The 14,500-nt window shown below is 46.6% G+C and overlaps 2 protein-coding genes across 7 annotated transcripts in view; one reads left to right on the top strand and one right to left on the bottom strand.

Annotated features, from left to right (window-relative positions):
- Lrrk (Leucine-rich repeat kinase) overlaps positions 1–10,668 on the top strand; it is a 63,705-nt gene extending 53,037 nt beyond the window's left edge. For 3 of the 6 annotated variants that reach the window (XM_065228864.1, XM_065228863.1, XM_065228867.1), the window contains 8 exons: positions 2,739–2,898; positions 2,963–3,244; positions 3,398–3,874; positions 3,933–6,872; positions 6,932–7,055; positions 7,111–8,265; positions 8,323–8,879; positions 8,946–10,668. In XM_065228864.1, coding sequence (XP_065084936.1) covers positions 2,739–2,898; positions 2,963–3,244; positions 3,398–3,874; positions 3,933–6,872; positions 6,932–7,055; positions 7,111–8,265; positions 8,323–8,879; positions 8,946–10,593 — 7,343 coding nt within the window. In that variant the 3' untranslated portion in view covers positions 10,594–10,668. Of the gene's footprint in view, positions 1–2,738; positions 2,899–2,962; positions 3,245–3,376; positions 3,875–3,932; positions 6,873–6,931; positions 7,056–7,110; positions 8,266–8,322; positions 8,880–8,945 lie in introns of all 6 variants that reach the window. The other 3 variants (XM_065228862.1, XM_065228861.1, XM_065228866.1) reach the window with 1 other exon arrangement.
- Positions 10,669–10,774: 106 nt separating this feature from the next.
- LOC135707175 (26S proteasome non-ATPase regulatory subunit 10-like) lies at positions 10,775–13,565 on the bottom strand. The gene is made up of 3 exons (XM_065228924.1): positions 13,357–13,565; positions 11,198–11,446; positions 10,775–11,134 (listed from the first exon to the last, which is right to left on the bottom strand). The coding sequence occupies exons 1-3, from the start codon at positions 13,462–13,464 to the stop codon at positions 10,805–10,807; spliced, it is 687 nt and encodes a 228-aa protein (XP_065084996.1). The 5' UTR covers positions 13,465–13,565; the 3' UTR covers positions 10,775–10,804.
- Positions 13,566–14,500: the final 935 nt, after the last annotated feature.

Below are 14,500 nucleotides of genomic sequence, written 5' to 3'. Positions count from 1 at the left end.
TATTTTTCGCATCCTTCACATTAAATACCATTTCCAGAGAACTTTGAGATTTGGGCGTAATTGCTTTTGTAAACAAACACGTCATTCAGCGATTTCTCACGAATCAAAGCACAATCTAGCGAACTATACTATACCAAATGAATCATTCCTCTACCTGTCTGTGTTGTTAGTTTTTTAGATTGAACTTTAATTCACGAGAAATCGGCGAATTAAGTGTGTGTTTACAAAAGAAATTACGCCCTAATCTCAAAGTTTTCCGGATTTATTTATAGTTTTAGTTCTCAATGCAACCAGCTAATAGTAGATACTTGTAACCAGTGCTGTAAATTTTCATATCATTCGATTGAAGATGAACCACTACAACCATTCACAGAATTGTGAAAACGAATTCTCACATGACCATAATTTGAAGAGCCCCTTTCTCATTCGAAGCTCATTGTCACTGTCAATTGAGTCACTCAGTATCATTTGATATACGACAGTGGAGTATGGAAGAAATCCAGGAAAATGGTCCCGAACAGACAAGTCGATCCGATGTCGGATCAATGTAAGGCTAATTTAAGGTCGATGTCGACCCAATGTCGTGTTAATGTCGGGTCAATTTTGGGTTTATGTCGGGTCAATGTCGGGTCAACATCGGGTTGGGGTTTGATAGAAGTCAGGTTGGTGTCGGGTTGGCTTAGCTTTTTCGCCGGAATGTCGACCAGAGCTCCGTTTGTGTGTAGGTTACACTCAATCGAATGATATATAGCGTTTCTCAAATGAGAATGATCCATGCCTTCGTCAAATGACTAAGCAACTGATATCACCCATTCGGAGGAGGTCCCCTTTGATAGCGAATAGCTACTTTTCTCATTTTCATCAAAAATGTTCAAATGATTTTGAGAATTTACAGCACTGGTAATAACACAGTGAAAAAGTTCACCACCACCTATATTCCCAACCATCCCCCTGCATATAATTATTGCATAAGCGCTTACAGAAACGATATTACCAACAATCAATATGAAACTAACGATTTTAAATTGGCTCACCACTTTAGTAGCCTATTGGTCCCAAGCAAACGATTAACGTACCCTATTCTAGTTGAAATTCTATTACTACACTATGTTTGTTTTGATTCGCTATGAAAGTTTGACAGATAACATCAGGGGTGTGTGGATTCATGCAGAACATGCAGGGGTGAGTGAAATAGCTTGGGACTGCTTGGGACCGTTGTTCTGGTACTGAGTGAGCCAAAAATAATAATGATTTTCTTCGGGACCCAGTGGTCTTAGAGTTACCTCTATGATATTACGAACACTAGTGATGAGAGGAGCCATGCATTAACTGTATTTCGTGAAAATGAGGATACATTAGGCGCTCCTCCTTCCGCAACCCCCTATCCTGAGGAACGGTTTTAATATAAAAATTGCTAGTCACAAAATCTTACACTACTCTCCCCGTTCCTCATTAATGTCGCGTTGACACTTGTGCTGATTCATTCATTTTTTTTGCCAGAAACCAATGCACCAATCAATCAGTTGCACAAAACTGTTCACATCATCCTGATAACGGCTACTTTAAACAACAGGCGCCAGTAGACAGCCAGGTACCAGACTTATCAGTCTTTAGAGATTGTATTGATTTACTCGGGATAGCTTTCTGTCTATAATCTTTCCCTTGTGAAATGTGCAGTGCAATTTTCAAGAACGAATGTGGTGTAAAGAGATAGAGAGAAAAAATGATCTGATATTTTTCGTATCCTCACGTTGGTGATTCGAGTTAAAAAAGTTCGCGATATCTCATTCTCTCATCCCAGAAAGTTCGCTCAGGAAATATTGGAGTGTGAAACTAGTGAGGGAAAGTTCCCAAGAGAAAACGTATCGCAAGCGAAAATGATATTTTGGTGAGAATTCCATCACTGTGGGCTACAGCCCAACTAACGGGAATCCAACTAAAACGTAGTCCACTTGAAGATAGCCCAACCAACGAAATTCGACTGTATTCCTTTTGCTGATCAGCTCGGTCACCAGCTTTTACTCACCCAGGCACCTAAGATGGTCGAGTCTGATCGAATTGTCAGTTGGCGTAAAACTGCTCAGTATAAGAGGCGCCTGTTGCTGAATTCTGAAATCAATAATGCCAGTATTCCCTTTCTACCATATTTAGCTGTTTATATGAAACCGGGAAAAATATGTTGGGGACCCGAAAAAAAAAACGGAAAACCCGGTAATTTAATTTCTTAAATTCAGTGGCCTCCCTGGGAAAATACTCAGCCCACTCCAAACGCTCTTCATTCTTCATGTACTTAACGGATATCAGTATAATCAAAATGGCTCAATTCTGCGCGACCATAAGTCGTACTTTCCGAGGGCAAAACCCCATTCCCAAATCGTTATTTTATTCATCTCAAACGGAACCACTCCACATATAATAACTCTATTCAGTTACGCACCATTGAGCCTCGATTTCCCATGATTGCAATTTCGTGCGTTCCGTCCGTCTGGTTGCCGATTGAACGCAGCTCATTGCACTGAGCCAATCGGCAGTCAACCGCGAAAACCACCAACGGTTGAGCCGGTTCGTTCCAAATCACGTTGGTGGAAATCAAATCAAATCAACAACAGGCACTACATGGGTATCAAATAATCAGCAATAAATGCGGGTTGCGAAAAGGAAGCAAGCTTATAGGTTTTCAATTGCTGTCAACTCGGTGGTTGACCTTGCACTGATGCGAGTTTTTTTTTCAATTTCAGATACTCGGGAACAGATCCGCTCACAGAAGCACAAGAATCTACGCGAAGCGGTAAGCTCTTCGGATGAGACGCTGGTCCAACTACTGTTGGACAGCATCGGTCCGGAGCGGGAGATTATCGTCAACATGGCACCGGGTGGGGCAAACACGCTGCTCTTCATGTAGGTCTTCGCTTTTGCGATTTATTTCTGTGATTGATTAACCGTTATCTGTTGGTACTTGTAGAGCTTCCCAGAACGGCTCGCAACGCATCGTTCAGCTGTTGCTGGATGCAGGTGCCGATGGGCGAGCACATGCCGTTACGCGTTATTCTCCTCTGTACACGGCGGTTCACAATGGTCACAAAAAGGTCGCCGCCATGCTGCTCGATCGATTCCCGGAACTGGTGCAGCAGCTTACGGTGGAACGGTGGCTACCGTTCCACGCTGCGTGCATCAACGGACACTGTCCAGTGGTGGAACTGCTGATCCGAAACCACTATCCGGAGGAGCTGATGAGCTCGTTCAGGTATGACTCCGAAGTTATCTTTTCAGTTCATGAAATTAAATCACATCAATTTGTTTTTGTTTGTTCAATTGGTTCCTTCATCCCACCCTCATTGTTTCTAACCATACCTTGTGACCCACGCTAACCAAGTAGAATCAAATCACCCCTTTCCAGAGATCCTAGCGGAGAGCTCGAGTGGCGACTGGCGTTCGATCCGAACACCCAGGATGTCACCGGTCAAACTGCCCTGTATGTGAGTTGTCTTCTAGGGAACCGTCAATTGGTAGATCTACTCCTGAACTGGAAGGTCAAATGCGTTCGGTATACGTTGGAAGACGATGGCGGAGGAGGCGCAAGGGAAGCCGTAACTCCATCTAGCAATCCGCTGAGTCCTTCCAATCGAAGGATTTCGTTCGGTATTCAATCTATCATGTCCCGGTTAAGTTTGGGACGCGATCATGGCGAAGATCGAGACGAGAACGTGGAGTTGAGATGTCCGTTGGATTTGAATATCTTGTGTGGAGCGGCACGGGAGACTGCTCTGCTTGCAGCAGTTCGCGGGGGCTTCCTAGACGTAGTAACGCTTCTGCTGCAGAACGGAGCGGATCCCAATGTGGTAGCGCGAGCCGTCGAGGACCAGAATGATCCCAAGTGAGTTGGAATTTGTTAGTAGCTACCAGCCAGTAATCTAATAATTATCTATTCCCAGGTCGTCGGATGAAATCTACGGGTTTTCAAATGTCCCACTAGCCGAAGCTACTCGGCAGAAGTCTTTAGCCATGGTTGATCTACTCCTTAAGTACGGAGCCAAAGACGACCAGTCGATCGCTCTCAGTATCGCCATTCAGAACGCCGACGAACAGATCGTCTGCCGACTGCTCTCGATCAAAGCCCATGCCGATCCAGACTACAAAATCAACAAGAAGGCCTTCGCTCAGGAGGCAGAATACAGTGCTCTCCCACTAGTTGGAAGCTTCACTTACAGTTCATTATTTCCCAGTACAGCTACGATGATCAATTGGCACAGCAACAACTGTCGTTTAGCGCTGATCAAGATGCCCTGGCTAAGCGAAGCCGTTCTCCAGTGCAATCCAAAGCTCAAAGGTCACCCACGGTGCTATCAGCTGTCGCTAGGTGCCCTGACGCGCGTTGACATCTCCCACAACTCCCTCGCCCATCTTCCTCCGGAAATGTTCTCCCTCGGCAGTCTCCGCTATCTGAACGCAGCGCAAAACAAAATCGAACGCCTCCCACTTCCAGAGGACATCGAAGCATGCTCGACCTACCAACCACAGAAACGACGTACCTCTAAGACCTCACCACCCGAATACAATTGCCCTGTCCTGGAGGAACTCTACCTCCAGGACAACCGTCTCGAGTACATTCCACCTCGACTCTTCCTCCTGCCCAGTCTTACCATTCTGGACGTCTCCAACAACAAGCTTCAAGAGCTTCCCTTCGAACTGTGGAAGTCCCCCAAACTCAAAGAGTTCAACGTTGCCTTTAACTTCCTCAAAGACCTTCCATCCCTACCGAACTTAGCCGATTTTGCCGCAGATGCCACTGAACCCCCTTCTCCGGTTACGGAAGCTTGCCTCTTCCACGCCTACTCCTACGAAGACAACAACGACTCCCTAACCCGGAACCGTAACGTAGCCAGCTTGGAACTCGTCAAACACCACATCTGGTCCAAGTCTCTCGAGGTCACCGACCAGGAACTCCGGCTACCAGACGCCAAAAACGATAACACTGTCTCTCAGCTAAGTAGTCTCAATCTTGCCAACAATCTCTTCACCAGCATCCCACTGGCCTTGCCCTGTCTTGCCGTCAATCTTACCCGACTCAACATGTCCTACAACAGCCTCCGCTCGATGGGCCACGTCACCAGCTATCCGGCGTCCCTTAAACAGTTGGACTTGGGTCACAACGAGATCAGCTGCTGGCCAAGTTTGCCCCGAATCGCAGCTTCCGATCCGCACCTGATGTGCTACAATCCTCAGGAACCGAAGAAGAACGGTTCCAAGAACTCCGTCGCCAGCACGGGAAGCTGTGGAACACCATATTCCAATGAAGTCACCGTTGTGAAGTCATCGACTAGTTCCAACAACATAACCTCACTGCGGACGGCGGTCCTCAAGAGCGTTTGCGTCCACCGACGACATCTTCGGTTGGAATCCCTGCGAACGCTGGTCCTGGCAGACAATTCGCTGACCCGAATCCAACTGTCTACGGATGACGTTACAACGCTTGGGGAATCGGAGGACGCCGAATGGAGCTTGATCGGGGTGGCGAAGTCTCGGTTGATATTCCCGAACTTGTCGATGTTGGATATCAGCAACAATTCGTTGAAGGAGATTCCACAGACAATTCATGAGTTGACAAATCTGAGCGTGCTGAACATTAGTGGGAATATGGATATAACGGAGTTGCCGCCGCACATGGGATTGTTGTCGCGGTTGTGGAATCTCAATACGAGGGGGTGTTCGTTGCAGGATCCGCTACGGTCGATGATCGAGAGTAAGAAATACAAGACGATGGATATCATTGGGTATCTGAAGTCGGTCTACGAAGATGCGCGGCCGTACGCGAGGATGAAGTTGATGGTGGTAGGGGTGCAGGGGATTGGAAAGACGAGTTTGCTGGATCAGTTGAGAAACGAAGGACCGACTAGGAACAAGAAGCAGGTGGATCACTGGGCGAAGCGAATGGGGCATAAGAATATCAATACGAAGACCAGTCGGGGGATAAACATGTCCACTGTGGGAGTGGATATTGGGGATTGGATTTGCGAGAAGAAAATCAGGGGGCATTCGTCGCATGGACCGGTGGTATTCAGGACTTGGGATTTCGGAGGGCAGAAAGAGTACTACGCAACGCATCAATATTTCTTGTCGAAACGGAGTCTGTACTTGGTGCTGTGGAGGATCATCGATGGGCGAAAGGGTTTGGCTGAAGTTTTGCAGTGGCTGGGGAACATACAGGCGAGGGCTCCAAACTCCCCGGTAATCATTGTGGGAACGCATTACGATGCAGTCGGGGAGACGCTGCCAGCGAAAAAGGCTGAAGAGCTGCAGCAAATCATTCGGGATCGATTCATAGCTGTATCCGATGCGGAGAAGATAGGACTGCCGAGAGTCCTGGATTCCATCGAGGTTAGCTGCAGAACCGGGCATAATATAAAACTGCTGGCGAACCTGATCTACGACACGGCGTTTTCGCTACGACCTCCGGGTTGTAAGGAGCCTCTGCTATATCAGCGGGTTCCAGCAAGCTATTTGGCTCTGGAGGACGTCGTGGGCATCATTTCATCTTCGCTGAGGCAATTCGGAGAAGATCCGGTTCTGGATGCTGAACGTTACCGGCTGAGTGTGACTAAGGAGATGCAACTTCGGGGTTTCAAGGGATTCCGGGATTGGTCCGAGTTGAATCAAGCAACTATGTTCCTTCACGACAATGGAGTCCTCTTGCACTATGACGATGCCACGCTACGGGATCTATACTTCCTGGATCCACAGTGGCTGTGCGATATGCTGGCCCATGTGGTTACGGTTCGGGAGATCAATCCGTTCGCTAGGACCGGAGTTATGAAAATGGATGATTTGCAGCACGTGTTCAAGAGTTCCTGCTTGGGAAACAACGATAACCGAGGGTAAGTTTGTCCGGTTTATCCGCAGCGTCAGGAAATTGAAGGATAACATCTGCTTTCAGATACATCGTGAGCTTGCTGAACAAATTTGAAGTTGCACTTTCATGGGATGCCCGAACTTTGCTAATTCCATCGCTTCTTCCCCTGGAAGAGGACAGCACTGTTGAAAGAGTAGTTACCGTTAAGGTAGGTATTGTCGTGAGCTTTCGTACAGCATATCTGATTAATCGTTTTTTTGCAGATCGCCACTCGTTCCAAGGGATGGGTCATGCGAACTCGACGGAACCCGATGAATACGAACCTTCCCACGTACGAACCAGTCACATCGGAACCGCAAACTCCAACCCTAAATAATGCTTGCGATATTCAAACCCTACCCCGTCCGGAGCAATCCATTTCCCGTCTCCTCTTGATGTCCTACTTCCCGTCCGGATTCTGGTCCCGTCTTATAACGCGTGTCCTCGCCGACGACCAGGTCGTCGAGGCCATACGCTCCCTCTATCCACTTCCCAAAGAGGCCCTTGCCGATCCGGACATCAACCAAGTGCTGAACATGTCCTCGCACTGGGCAGTTTGGCAAACCGGATTGGCTCTCTACTATGGGTCTACCTTGGTGTTCAAAATGAGGGAAATCTCCGTCACCTGTCCAACTTCACCGTATCGCAACCCAATGAATCGGTTCAAACTCAAGCAGGACGGAGTGTGGTGTGACATTGATCTCACTTCGACGTCAATTCTGGAGATTTACTTCCCATTCAATGCACTGAAGATTCGTAAGCTGGACGAGGTCGGTGCGGAGTTGACTTCCGTCGAGATCGAAATCAACGTTCGGTGTCTGACGCAGCTGCTGGCACTCAGCGTAGACCACATCGATCTGCTGCTGGAGGACTGGTACCCGACGCTGGGTACGAGGTTTGTTCACACCTCGGAAGGACGCTTCTTGGTGACACGGTTGGTGCCGTGTCCAAAATGTCTACGAGACTGCGAGGATCGTCATGTACCGAACTTCCCGTCGCAGGTTAAGTCCAGTTCGGGCGGAACGGGTAGCCATCGTCCGATGTTTCACAAACGTTTGAGCATCGATAGAAGGCAGGAATTCGGGGAGTCCAGTGGCTTGAATGAGTTACCTGGGATATTGAACGACCTGGTTCCTACGCGGAAGTCGCAGGATTCGGTTGGATGGTCCGATTGTGATTCTGGTGTTGGCCAGGAATCGGCCGATAGCTCCAGGGCAACTTCCGTCGAAGGGCATCCGTTGGTTAATGCTGGGGATCTCCCGGGGCCTCCCAGCTATTCTTGGATGGTTGAGGAGTGTATTTTGGCTGCGTACGATAAGAAGTCGGTGGCATGTCCGATTCATGGGGAGATCGATTTGAGGCGGATCACTCCGGATGTGGTAAGTTAGTGATCTTGTTGTTAACTATAGGTGATTCATAACGGTTTTGTTTGACAGAACTTTATGGACCTGTCGGAGAGTTACCTGATCAAGTCGGGTGACATCACCCGAGGACCTCTGCTGGGTCGTGGTGCATTCGGCTTCGTGTTCAAAGCGACCTGTAAGACTCGCGGTTCCAAGGCGATCGTTCCAGTTGCGATGAAGATGTTGCAACCGGTTGCACCGGGTCCCCGAGCCCGCCAAAGTGCCATAATCGCGTACAAAGCTGCCCTCGGAAAGTGGGAGCGTGACCCGTTGCAGCACTCCTGCAAGGCTTACTGCACGGCAAGGCAGGAGTTGGCGGTTTTACTTACGCTGCGTCATCCGAATATCGTCCCGCTGATTGGGGTCTGCACGCAGCCGTTGGCCTTGGTGCTGGACTTGGCTCCGAAGGGAGCACTGGATGCCGTCTTGCGGCACTTCCGCCGAAGTGGAGCTCGGATCGGACCGTACTGCTTCCAGTCGTTGGTTCTCCAGGCTGCCAAAGCCATGGAATATCTGCATCGGAGGAGAGTCATTTACCGAGATCTCAAAGCGGAGAACATTTTGGTTTGGGATTTCCCTGAACCGCATGCGTAAGTAGAGCGACATCTGGTGGGATTTTTTGCTGAATTAAATGACATCTATTTTTTAAATTTTAGCGATGATCATCCCACGAACGGGGTTCATATCAAGGTGGCGGACTACGGCATCAGCCGAATTACGCTGCCGTCCGGTTCCAAGGGCTTCGGAGGTACCGAAGGCTTCATGGCGCCGGAAATTATGCGACACAATGGCGAGGAGGAATATACCGAGAAAGTGGATTGCTTCTCGTTTGGAATGTTCCTATACGAGCTGATCGCACTGCGGCAACCGTTCGAGGGTCACGAAGCGGTCAAGGAATGCATCCTGGAAGGTGGTCGGCCGGTGCTAACCCAGCGGGAGACACAGTTTCCTTCGTATTGCTTGGATTTAATGGTGCTCTGCTGGGATCAGCAGCCGAAGGTTCGTCCTTCCGCCAGTCAGATTGTGTCCATCGCTAGCGCTCCGGAGTTTACCCATTTGTTAGACATAATTTCGTTGAGCCATCCGGGCAATACGATGGATGGAATTGCTTGCCCGATTGCTAGCATAGACGACGAAACGGTCATATCAGGTCACGAGCTGTGGTTGCCTTGCTCAAATTCTCGAATCGACGTCCTGCTAGGGTCCATCAAGGGATGGCAACAGTACCATCGGATCCTGTGCCCTCAGATAGGTACCCCGGTAAAATCGGCGAATGGAAGTGGCTACCATTCTCAGCCCACCACTCCGCACCAGATGAAGCAGATTAAGCTGACGACGGCATGCATAGTCGAGACAGCCGTCTGGATCGGTGACGCTGAAGGTAACATCTACGCGTTCAACGCTAGCGATTGCGTGCATCAGTTCTCTTATGCTCTGGAACCTGCGCAGCCGTGTCCGGTGGTGGCGCTGGTTTACCTGCAGAAGTTCGGTCGCGTTGCAGCAGGTTTGGAAAACGGACGTCTATTCCTGCTGGACTCGACGTTAACGCCTAGCACTTCCGTATCGGCGGAAGGCAGCTTCGTCCTGTCGGAACTTGGTTCGGGCGAGCGTCTGTACAGTGTTTGTCCGCTGTGGAAGAACGAGGCCGAGTGCGAATTGTGGTGCGGTGAAACGGACGGAGCGATGAATGTGTTCTCATTGAAGAATACACACGTTTCCGGACAGCATCATCTGACGCACTTCCAGACGCCACTTCCGACTCGTGGATTGACGGTCGCGCTGCTTTGCGCTTCGGACGACTGGGTCTACTCATACGTTGCGCCCGGGTGCATTCTGTATCAGTGGCGATCGACAGGGAAACAGATCGAGAATCGATTGGACTGTTCGAAGCTGGTGCCGTGCTCAGAGAGTCTGAAAAGCATCGCCATCGATGAACATCTTAGTCCCGGCAAATGTCAGGTCTCTGCAATGGCCGCATTGAATGGTGAACTCTACATCGGCACCACCTGGGGTTGCATCATCATCGTGGAAAAGCAAACTCTGCGACCGATTACGATATTCCGTCCATTTGAGGAGGATGTTCGTAATATCGTTCCGCTGTACGGCGGCCCCAGCCCGATGTTGGTCACCGTTGGTCGTGGCTATCGGTCTCTGATCGATCGCTACACGGATGTCACCACCGGGCAAGTTAGCACCCCATCGACCGGTGCCCCGGACAAACGCTTGAAAGAATCGCTGCTGAAGGATCGATCCAACAACATGCATGCCTTGATCTGGACAGCGGAACACTGGACGCCGGTCTAGGATTTTAAAGTTTTAGTAGGTGTTTCAAATTTTTCTGTGATTTTGCGAATTAAAGAATAGCTTTTAAGCACCAAATTGTTCCCGACGTTCGAAATATTTTAAATAACAATTTCCTTCAAAGATTTAATAAATTATGGACACGTGTTTTCGAATGTGAGATGCAAAATAAAACTGAAAGAGATTTAATCCATACAAAAAATACCCATTTCTTTTATTCATCGACAATTCCAAGCTTGCTCTTCAAGTTCTTTCTCATGCCCGGTTTAGCCAGATCCAGTGGAGTCTTTTTCTCCTTGTTCGGAACCGTACCCGAGGCGCCGTGCTCGACCAATAGCACAGCGCAGGAACTCTGTTCGTCTTCGCAGGCCAAATGCAAGGGCGTATTTCCCTCGGCGTTCTGAATGTCCACCTTAGCACCTTGCTCGACCAGGTACTTGAGGATTTCCACGCGACCCAGCGATGCCACTCGATGCAGCGGGGTATCATTGCGCTGGTCCGTTACGTTGATGTCGGCTCCATGCTCGATCAGGAACTTCACAACCTACGGAAAATTCAAATGATTCGGAATGTTTTACAACTCGTGAAAAACTAAACCACCACCAACCTCCGAATGTCCCTTGGAGCAGGCATACTGCAGAGACGAATGTCCCTGCCAGTTTCGGTGGTTGACATTCGACCCCTGAGCCACGAGCAACCGGACGGTGCTCAGATGACCTCCGAGAGTGGCCAACACCAGTGGAGTTGCATTCGTGTCATCGGTGGCCTCCAACTGGGCGGGTGTCCTCTTCAGCAGCTCCTCTACCAGCAGATCCCGCCCACCGAGGGCTGCCCAGTGCAGCAGGAAGCGTTCGTTCTAAAACGAGTCAAGCGTGTGATTTCGCGCCAAACTGGGCTAATAAGTCCCATTCGTTAAAACAACAAGCACATTTTTTTTTCCCTCTGTGGGCTCTTATGGATAGCTTGACAATCGATTCCAATGTATACAGGGTGACCAGTCAACGGGGAAAAAGCAGGGAACAAATCGAGAAAAAATATACTTTGTCCTCTGGACCATTGGACTGGACTAGATTTTCAGGATAGTCATTTCTAGGGATTTTTTTAAAAAATTTTAGAAATTTGTTTTCCAAAAAATGTTTGAGCAGATTTAAGAATGTTGGTGGTAATCCAAAGAAAATGTTTTAGGGAGTTTTGGGATGAGTTCTAAGAGCGTTTGGACTAGAATTCCAAGTCAATTGGGTTGTGATGAAGTTCCCAGAATCCGTGAAAAACACCAAGGGAATCGTATTTTAACTTTTAATGGTACAATTTCAAACGAATTATGCGAATAGTTTTAAGAAAATTCCGAGTATAATTTCAGGGGCATCTCGAAAACAACTCCTTGATAGTTTAAGGAAAATTCCAAGTGTATTTTCAGAATAATTTACAGGAGAACTTCAAGATGATTTTGAGCAAAATTTTAAGACAATTCTGAGGTGAATTGCATGTGAATTCTAAGGAGAATCCAAGCGAATTTAAAAATAGAAGGAAGCTTCAGTGAATTCTTATAAAAGCTTGGAATTCAAAGAAAATCTAAGGACGAGTTTCATGAATTTGTGGAGTGTTTTGCAGATAATTCCTGGTATGTTAAAAGAAATTTTCGAGGGACTCCCAGAGAGAATCTGAAATTTTCTTTACAAGAATTGTCCTAAGTGAATGTTGAAGATTTCAACGCATAACCAAATTCAAGATCCAGAAAAAATCTGTTATCTTAATAATGTCCCATTGTACCTAGTGATCAAATTAGGCATTTTATTTCATTAGTTTTAAGGCTTCAAACTTCATCACAGTGACAAGAATCGATTATTTAATCAAGGCTGACAGTGTATTGAGATTAAACAGCTTTTAAAATGAGGGTCAATTGTTGTAGGCGAACCAGCCTCAGGCTGAAAGCCTCCTAAATAAAGATAAATCAATCAATCAATCAATGAGGGTCAAAGTTTAACAGAACGTTTAGCTGTTGAAAGTTTGGTAAAACGTTACCGAAGTCGGAAAAAAATACCAAAATTTTAGACAAAAAAACGGGAAATTACTAATTGGGATTTGCGGGTATCTCATTTTCATCAACAATGCTAGTGGGACTATGATGCCAGGGAACAGAGCAGTTAAAAGGTGAGATTCAAGTACCAGTCTCCGTCCAATCGTTTTGGTTCATCGGTGTACTTATCAGTGTGGTAAAGTTTAGATCTACGTATTCTTTATATATACTACGGATCTAAGGAAAGTGCAGAAGAAATTCAACGGATTCCCCTCGCTCATCACTTACACAAATCTTAACTTTTTGAATGACGGTTTTTGTAAAATAGTCATTACATTAAGCACTAATTAATGCAGTGAAACCAAATGTAATTAATTACTCCGTGAAAAGTTTGATTACATTTTTTAGTTGAATTAGTTACGTTGAATTAGTTACGCCACGAAAAGTTAACAACAATGGTAATTCATCCTTACGAAGCATGAATTAAGTGTGCCGAGGGCACCAAGATGATTTGACTGAAACGTGCACTTTTATCACACTTATTGGGTAGTTCTGTTTAAGTTGCAATCAACAATATAAAACGTATAAAACAAGCAACTGACACTGCGGGGCCTCCAGCGACGAACCATCCCACGGCTGAAAGTCTCGATAATAAAGAAAACTAAACCAAACTGATGCTGCTACAGGCTAATCCCCATTTTGTAATATGGGCTACCTGCTATTATCGAGTCGTAAATGTGCTTACTCACCGAATCCTTTTTGGTAATCAGCGATGGGTCTTTGGCAATCATTTCCTCCAGCACTTGGTAATCCTGCTGAGCCAGATCGTACATTGTCATTTCCTTGTTTGGGGCCATTTTTACTCCGGGGATAAATGCAGTAAGTGATTTTAAATCGGGAAAGTTGTTCCTCTCTCCTGAGGATGATATGAGACTTTTGTTATGATGCTAACTAAAGTCGTTTTCGTCTGAACGGACGGAGTGCTTCGCCATCTAGTAATGTAAACAGAAAACCGACAGTTCAAAGCTGTCAGTTTTAGAACGTTTGCGGATGTGGTGAGGTTTTCAATAATGTGGTGAATATAATCCATTATGTTGAATAATTCTACTTTTGAGTTTTAGACCAGAGCCAGAGCTGGGTATATCATGTGAAAACCGTTGCTATTGACACGCCGGACATGCTAGCACACTATACTACCACTAATCACCTTGCAGTCGCATTATCCATTGCGTTTGAAAGTGACCGCGGGATGAGCGTGAATTATCAGACATTCTAAAATGGTTCTCTGTAGGTCATCAGTACAAGCTAACTCCAAAGTACCCATTATTGAGCCCATTAATAAGGGGACTTCCACGGAGCTGAAATGTTGAAATACACACAGCACGTGACTGAATCATCATTGACCAGAGTTGCTCTTTGTAGTGCAGTCAATTCCTGGATAGGATCTGTTAAGGCTCTGAACCATTTGGCGAATTATTTTAACTTTTGGTTAAAATTTGACAGATGGAAAGTTATCGAATAACCCTGCTATCCGAGCGTGGTTACTTCTTAGTTTATTTATTTATTTCCATTTCGTCAAGCCAGTGTAGACTACATACAATGATTATTACAATGTTTACTTACATACTATGCATTAATTCTATTCTGTTTTAGCTTAGTTTGTATTTGCTGCTTGGACATAGTGATGTCAATAGTTCCGCAATGCAAATTATATAGGCGCATCATTCGATTGATTGGGCTATTTTTTGCATAGTTTGTTCTGTACGATGTTTCTGAAAATAAATTCCGTGTTCTAAGATATCGACAAGGTGTGTAAAAATTTAATTGTGCGAGAATTTCTGCCGAATCTATGCGCATTGAAATAATGTCGTTGATGAAGAAAAGCATTGCAAA

Source organism: Ochlerotatus camptorhynchus, unplaced genomic scaffold (assembly GCF_037179485.1).
Source record: "Ochlerotatus camptorhynchus isolate MF236.1 unplaced genomic scaffold, CSIRO-AGI_Acam_v1.1 ptg000304l, whole genome shotgun sequence".
NCBI lineage: Eukaryota > Metazoa > Arthropoda > Insecta > Diptera > Culicidae > Ochlerotatus > Ochlerotatus camptorhynchus.
This window is presented reverse-complemented; position numbering and strand designations above follow the sequence as displayed.